The 8,163-nt window shown below is 38.6% G+C and overlaps 1 protein-coding gene across 2 annotated transcripts in view; it reads left to right on the top strand.

Annotated features, from left to right (window-relative positions):
- The window catches only part of PTCHD4 (patched domain containing 4), a 59,246-nt gene that overhangs the window by 29,704 nt on the left and 21,379 nt on the right, over positions 1–8,163 (top strand). For both annotated transcript variants that reach the window (XM_015812354.2, XM_015812353.1), the window contains exon 2: positions 677–1,157. In XM_015812354.2, coding sequence (XP_015667840.1) covers positions 677–1,157 — 481 coding nt within the window. The remainder of the gene's footprint in view (positions 1–676; positions 1,158–8,163) is intronic.

Below are 8,163 nucleotides of genomic sequence, written 5' to 3'. Positions count from 1 at the left end.
CTAGGGGTATTTTAAATTGGTTTTAACTAAATTTTAGTAGAAGCGGCCTATTTAAATATTTATTTTTAATTATTCTCTTAAATTTTATATTTTGTATTTGTATCAAACTGTTTTTAAACTGGCTGTAAGCCGCCCTGAGTCCTCCGGGAGAAGGGCGGGGTATAAATATAATAAATTCAAATTCAAATTCAAATTCAAAATATAAGTGGAAGAAAAAACAAATTCCAATCCTTTAATTTCTGCTGTTCATTTGTCTGTCAGGCTGCTCTATTGCCCTCCTTCTCGTTGATAAGGTATTTTTATAAAGAAAAGGAGGAGGTAGCAAAACCTTTGTATGTTATAGCTTTTTTAGTCCCCCCTGCTAGTTTGCAACAATATGTAGTTACATTAATATACACAACACATTACTGATTGAATTGGGGTGTCTTGCCATCCTTGCAATTCCTCCAGTTGACCATGTTCTTCCCTGAAGTTTCCTTCATCCCCAAGGACCCCTCTCCTTTTGCTTTATGGTCTTCAAAACCATTGCTTATAATTTTTATCATCCCAGAAAAGCAGGATAACTGGATTTGTTTTCTAGGAAGCTCTTTGTAGGAGAAATTCTAGAGGTGCTGTTATTTGTACCTTAAGAAAAAGCTTCATCCTAACATATGTATCCCTTGGTTTTTCTCCTCAGGATGGGAGAAGCAGCTTTATTGGCCATCAGCTTGGCGGAGTCATGGAGCTGCCAAACAGCAAGGACCCAAGGGTCAAGTCAGCCAGAGCTGTCCAAGTCACTTACTACCTCCAGACTTATCCTTCTGCAGCCCAGGACCTCATCAGTGAGAAGTGGGAGAATGAATTCTGCAAACTGATACACGAGCTGCAGCTCCATCACAAGGATCTACAGCTGCATTCTCTGGCCTCCTTTAGTTTGTGGAGGGACTTTCACAAGACCAGCATCCTAGCCAGGGGCAAGATCTTAGTGAGCCTCATGCTTATTCTGTTGGTGGCCATCCTCTCCAGCTCCATGAAAGATTGCCTGCGCAGCAAGCCATTTCTTGGGCTCTTGGGAGTGCTCACAATCTGTATCTCCAGTGTTACTGCTGCAGGGATATTTTTCATTACTGATGGAAAATATAATTCAACTCTGTTGGGAATCCCTTTCTTCGCAATGGGTAATTATTTATCTTTTTAATAACAGGATTAGTGTTGCTGAATGACAGAATTGTAAATAGCTCCTATCTTATGTTGTATAAGTACAGCTATCTCTCGATTGATTTGCCTGCAGCTTATAAATCACCCTAAGCAATTGCCCCATCTCTTTGTTAAAAGAAAAGGGGGAAAAACTGAGAGGGTAAAATGATTGGAACCAAATCTCAACCAAGAGGCAGATCTTTTATGGATCCCAGTTATAAAATGAAGAAAAAATGTTTTGTTTTTTTTAAATTAGAGAGTTGCTGAACTGGTTTTGAAAAAAAAAACTCAATCAGAACATCAAAGAAGAGGGCAGGGAGGAGAATAAAACAACTCTAGAAGGCAAAGTGTCAAATATGGGGACAAAAAGAGTATAATTTGCAAAGGAGTTAACATTCTGACTACATGCATGTTTATTGATATAAAGTCTCTTTCTATGAAGTACGATTTATGCCTTTGCAATGTGTTTAGTCATAAATAATGTACAGGTAGTCCTCGACTTACAATAGTTCATTTAGTGACCGTTCAAAGTTACAAGAGCACTGAAAAAAGTGATTTATTACCATTTTTCACACTTACAACCGTTGCAGCATCCCCATGATCACGGGATCAAAATGGAGACCGTTGGCAATTCACTCCTAATTATGATGGGCTCCCCTGATCCCCTTTTGTGACCTTCAGACAAGCCAAGTCAATGGGGGAGCCAGATTCACTTAACAGCTGTGGCAAGAAAGGTCGTAAAATGGGCAAAACTCACTTAAGAACTGTCTCACTTAGAAATTTGGGGTTCAATTGTGGTTGTAAGTTGAGGGCTACCTGTACAAAGCACCCCAAATAAATTACATTTAGGACTACTCTACAACTGTTGAACTCTCTCTCACACACACGCACACGCACACACGCACACATGGAAGCTAATCCTTTGGCCATAATGAGAATTTGCTTTTAATTAAATATTCTCAACATAATTAAACATCATGTATTTTCCAGGGTTTTTTTAAATTATAACATTATACATCTTCTATAATCTCTAGCTTTCTGAAGTTAAGGCAATTGCCAAGATGCTTGGAATAAGTTATTAGGATGCCATTTATTTCAATTAAATAACAAATATCATGAAACCATCCTACTTTTGAAGCAAGTAACATGTATTTGGGCAGGTTTAATTTAAATGAATGGACTGACATGATCAGCAAATCAAAACTGAAGCTATAAGCAAAGGATGAGTTTTCTGTCAGTCAGTCTTTAGATTGAAATAACTGATCTTGTTCTGTAGAGATAGAGCATACCTTTGGCCTTTAAGTATTCTATTTTCGATGGGAATACACTTTCCATTTGATTTCCAGGTCCTTCTCATTTAATTATACATGGTACCTTTATAGATCACCATGGGCAAAGAAGACTATTTTTAGAGAGTTATTTAGAGGTGGAATCTACTGGCAGAGTCAATGGGGACCAAATACTCTTATTTTAATTTCGAGACAGATATCTTTCTCTTCAAAATCGTTAACAGAATTTCCATGTAACTAGAGAAAGAAAGAGAGCCAGTTTGGTGAATTAGTGAAGGTGCTGGCCTAGAAACCAGGAGAGTGTGCGTTCTAATTCTGCCTTAGGCATGAAAGCCAGCTGGGTGACCTTGAGCCTGACACTTTGTCTTAGCCCTAGGAATTAGGCAAGGGCAAACACCTCCAAAAATCTTGCTAAGAAAACTGCAGGCAACTGCCATAATTCCGAACTGACACAAAGACATTCATTCATTCACAAACACACAAACAAATGAAATAAAACTACAGAGCAAATGTTTCTGAATTCTTGTAAGATAAATTTGCACAGCAGTCAAAATTGCTATATTCTTGCTACAATAGTTAAGAACTCTTCACTGGGGATATATAGACTGTTTCATTGTTTAGGATATTCAGAGATATGGATGCATTCAGCTTTTTATATTTAAGGAACTGTAAGATGGTTTAATTTAAGAAAACTGTCACTGCTTGTATCTGGAAATATAGCAATGCATACCACATCAAGCATCAGCTCATTAAGGTTGAAAGGACCATGCTTCATGGCAGAGATAAGCTGGCGTGGTCTATACATCATCCTTAATACTTTCAAATGCTAGCAGTACTAGGTGAATTGTGATCAGTTCTTTCACCATGGGAATAATGGCTCCCATTCCAGAAAAACAAAGTACATTAATTTATTGTTTACTCCTTTTAAACATTTGTTTTTTTAAGACTGTATTTTGTTTGGCAGCTTATAAAATTGGTGATGCATAATTTAAAAAATCAAACATCTAAAACAATCACTCAAACTCTCTGTCAAATCTTAATTGCTTTGGGTCTAATTTCTGTTGTCTTAAACCAATAGGTCTTGTTGTATTTGAAGGCTTCAATAGACATCTGGATCTAGCCTTTTTTCAATTCTTTTTCCCTTTCTCTTGCTTTCCTTGTACTTCTCATGGAAGTACAGTTAGGTCAGAAATTCAGATCATATCAGAAGTTGTTTGTGACTTGTAACTTATTAAGAGGAAGGCAGAAAAACCCTAATCTCTCTGGCATTTTCCCAGCCTCATATTTATACTTCTCCTATACATGGTGAATGTTATACACCAGTGGTGGCGAACCTATAGCACACGTGCCAGAGGCAGCACTCAGTGCTCTCTCTGTGGGCATGCATGCCGTCGCCCCAGCCCTGCCTCCCCCCGCAGCCCCCTCCTCACCAGCAGCCCCTCTGGAGGAGAGTTGCCCCCGGGCATGGAACAGCGCAGCCAAGCACATGGCAGCTGGGCAGCAGGGACAACTCCGCCCTTGCACTGTGTCACACACAGATGATGCTGCGGGGCGTGAGCGGAGGGTGTGGTCACCGTGGCACTGCAGAGCCACTTGGGTGATCTGGGCCGTGGAGGCGGTGGTTGGCCCGGCAGGTGGGGCGGGACGGGGACGGGGGTGGAGCAGGCGGGACGGACCGGCGGGGGTGGTGATTTTGGGGCACTCGGTCTCTAAAAGGTTTGCCATCACTGTTATACACTGTATAACCAATCAATTAAAATGATTCTTCACAAACAATGCAAGATTTCAATGAGGAAACCATATAATATAAAATAAGTGTTTGTTTGGGTGAGTCCTGGCTATAAATCCTACCTTTATCAGCTGGGTATCCCAGCAAAATTGCTAGGATGGGTGGGAGATCTCTCTCTTTTTCTTTGTTTCACACAAACCCTGCTGCTTTATTTTGGCTCTTGGTCTAAGATCATCTAGTGAATTATAGATATGCAGTTCTGAACATGTCAGAAGAAAATTCTTCCCTTGTACAAAGCTATTTTGGCTAGAGGTCCACATGCTATCTTGTGCTACTTGGAGATAAACTTTCAGCAAGGATATAAAAGGTGAGCTTCTGATGTGGCTACTCTCCATGTGCCCATAGCATGCAGTGGTATTTGAAGAGTCTAGTTGTTTCTGGATCAGTGAAATGATAATAATCACATAGAAGAAATCACATAGAAGAATCACACTCATGTGATTCTGTAGGCTAGGAAAGAGATAAGTAGTTTCTTTTGAGATTTAGGGGCATCTGAAAAAAAATCTCTTTTGAAATAGTTGAATCACTTTCTATCTGTAAGTCAGTAATATAGATTGAAATGATATTAAGGAACTTTCTGTGTGATACCTTCAATTAAACAATATCCCCCATGAAACACTATGCTAGGTGATATCATTCATAGTGATCATGTAATTATCTATAACAGACATGTCAAACTGCCGGCCCACAGGCCAGATGCATCATACTGAAACCGCGCCCACCCTATTGCCGGCAATGGGGAAAAAGTCGCAATACGTTGCGTGACATTGCAAGTTTGACATGCCTGATCTATAGCATTCCAAAAAATGCCTTCTTTTAAAAAAAAAAAAATTCTAGAAGAGCCAAAATGTCACTTACCTTGCTTTTAGGTTAGTGCACAAAACAATCAACTTGTGCATTTCTAGACTGAGTTTGTGCATGAGCCACAACAGATCTAGAACAAGAATGCCCTGAGTAATTAAGGCTTATAAAACCTCTTTAGTTCCAAATGGTTTATGCAACTTAAGAGGTCGGATAACATACTAGAAGTGTTTTCAGCTCCTCGGCAGAACATTACTTTCCACTGAGCATAATAGCATCCCTAGTCCAAGCAAGTCTGTCTGACGGAAACAAAATAGCAATAGCTTCATGCTCCAGAAGAGATGCTGGAATCTGCAATCTAGTTGATTGCTTTTGGAGAAAAGATGTTCTGTGAAATGCAAGCAAGTGCTTTGAGCCCCTGTATTTTGCATCTATTTCCTTATTATCTCAAAACAATTATCTTGCTGCATATCTTCATATACTAATCTGAAAGCTGTGTTTCCTCCCACCCTCCGAAGTGCATTCCCAATAACTAACATTATTTAGACTGTATAATAGCACAGAACTCCCAAAAGTGCTTTTTCTCCCCAAAAGGCAACTGGACTTTGTTTTTTTTTCCTTTTTCCTTCTCATCCATGAGGCTTCTTCATGAGTTGAAGGAGCTTCTTGAATGAAAATCGAAACATCTTCAAGGAAAAAACAAAGTCCAGTTGCCTTTTGGAAAAAAAGCACTTTGGGGACCACCATAACCTGGATGACTGAGAATCTCCATAGACAACAGCACAGAACTGCATGATGAGGATATAATGGTGGCCATGACTTTACTTAAATTGACAGGTTAATTTTAAATGCTTACCAAATCTGTGAACAAAATATTTTTATTTTGCTTTTTAAAATGCTATACAACCATTAAAATGCTTTACAAACATTTGTTTAATCACTGTTCAAAGTTACATCACTGAAAAAAGTGACTTATGACCATTTTCACACTTACGACCATTACAGCATTCCTATGGTCACATGATCAAAATTCAGATGCTTGGCAATTAATTCATATTTATGACAGCTGCAGTGTTCCAGGGGGTCATGTGATCATCTTTTGCAAGCTTCTGACAAGCAAAGACAATGGGGCAGCCATATTCACTTAACAATGTGTTATTAATTAGTCAAGATGTGTTACTAACTAAACAACTGCAATGAATTTTGGACTCAGTTGTGGCTGTAAGTGGAGGACTACCTGTTATCTCGTTCTTGCTGTTACCTGTTGTCAGGGGCCAGTTCCTCATGGCTGAACTTCTAGATTTCTCTTCGTTGAAGGGCAAAATCATTGTTTTGTGGTCCTAGACCAAACCTTGGGTTCAAAATGAACCAGGAAGTCTCTTCCACCAACAAATAACCATTCTCCATTGATTCTTTTTATACTAATAAAGGAGAATATTTCCAGCTCAGGACTGATATGAGGGGTCCTTAGTGATCTCTGAGCTTGCTTGTTTTCTTACAGACATTTCATTACCCAAACTAGGTAACATCATCAGTGCTAGTCAGGACTAGCACTGACTGTTATTATTGAAAAATAATAGCAGGCTTCTTTCTCACAAATGACCAAGCTTTTTTTTGGGGGGGGGGGGGTCGGTTTACACAAAACCATATCTGGAAAAGTATTAATTAATCATTAAGCACTGAAAATGCATGCATTGTGCAGGGGGAATGCTTTGGCTATTAAAAGCAATGTGATTTTGGGGGGAGCAGGTCATCCTAGTCAAGAAATGTGTCAGGAGAATGAAGGGGATATAGTATAGTATATAGTAATTTCATTATGATTTTCAACAAAGACCACATTTTTTTCTTGTAAACTGTTAAAATATGGTCCAGATAGCTGTTTAATGGATCAGCAATTCATCAAGCCTGATTAATAAATAGTTAATAAAATCTTATTGAAATTTCCCTGAGCCCAGTTTGGTTTAATATTTTTACAGCTGGACAGAGGAATAGTCAGTTTCGCAGATGGTATGAGATTGGATGGGATAACTAAGAATGAAATAATATTCAGTATGATACTGACTGACATAAAGGGGAAGTACAGGTAATGAAGTAAATTCCAACATAGAAAAATGCAATTCTGCATTTAAGCAGAAATAGTATATATAGAGAGAGTGTATCTCCCTTGACCTTCCTATAAAGAAAACATTTCTGGAGCTTTTCATTTGGTTATCAGCTCTAAACAGATCACTGGTGAGATACCATGACTAAAACAGCTAATACTGTACAATGATTCCAAGTTGTGTCAATAGAAAGATGATGGCTAGACACCAAGCAGTAAAAGTGCTACTCTAATATGCTTTGTATGACCTCACATGGCATACTGTGTTCACTTCTGGGCATCGCAATTTAAAAATTGATAAGGTGGAATATAGCTGGAAGATGCAGATTCTAGCAACAGATCTGAAAAGCTGGATGATAGAACCCAGATGAACCTGTCCAGATCTTCCTATATATTAGGAAGTATGAACTGGCAGGAGGTTTTTTTTATCATTTGAGATGGTAAATTCAACAAAAAAAAAATTTAAATCCTCGTTACAGATAAATGCTACGATTGCAATTCTTAACATATTGAAAATGATAATAGTGTAGATATTTGTATCTATACAGATTTCCTTTGTTTATTCTTTTTACTACAATGAACACTTCTAAAATGTAACTTTTACATTTTATATATATAATACTGTATATTATATATTTTGGTTATATACCAGGTTATAAACCCTTCCTATGATATCACTGTCCTTTTATTTATTTATTTATTTATTTATTTAATTTAATTTATATGCCGCCCTTCTCCCGACAGGGACTCAGGGCGGCGCACAACATATTTAAAACCAGAACATATATACAATCCCCCCCTTAAAACTGAATTAAACCGAATTTTAATGTTGCGTCTTCCGAATATTTAAAACCCAATATAAAATCCACCCTAGGTCAGGTCCGCTTGCTGGAAGAGCCATGTCTTGAGGGCGCGACGGAAGGTAAGGAGATCCGGAATTATCCGGATCTCGGGGGGTAGTTCATTCCAGAGGGTAGGGGCACCCACAGAGAAGGCCCTCCCCCTGG

Source organism: Protobothrops mucrosquamatus, unplaced genomic scaffold (assembly GCF_001527695.2).
Source record: "Protobothrops mucrosquamatus isolate PMUCROS unplaced genomic scaffold, P.Mucros_1.0 scaffold78, whole genome shotgun sequence".
Taxonomy (NCBI): domain Eukaryota; kingdom Metazoa; phylum Chordata; class Lepidosauria; order Squamata; family Viperidae; genus Protobothrops; species Protobothrops mucrosquamatus.
This window is presented reverse-complemented; position numbering and strand designations above follow the sequence as displayed.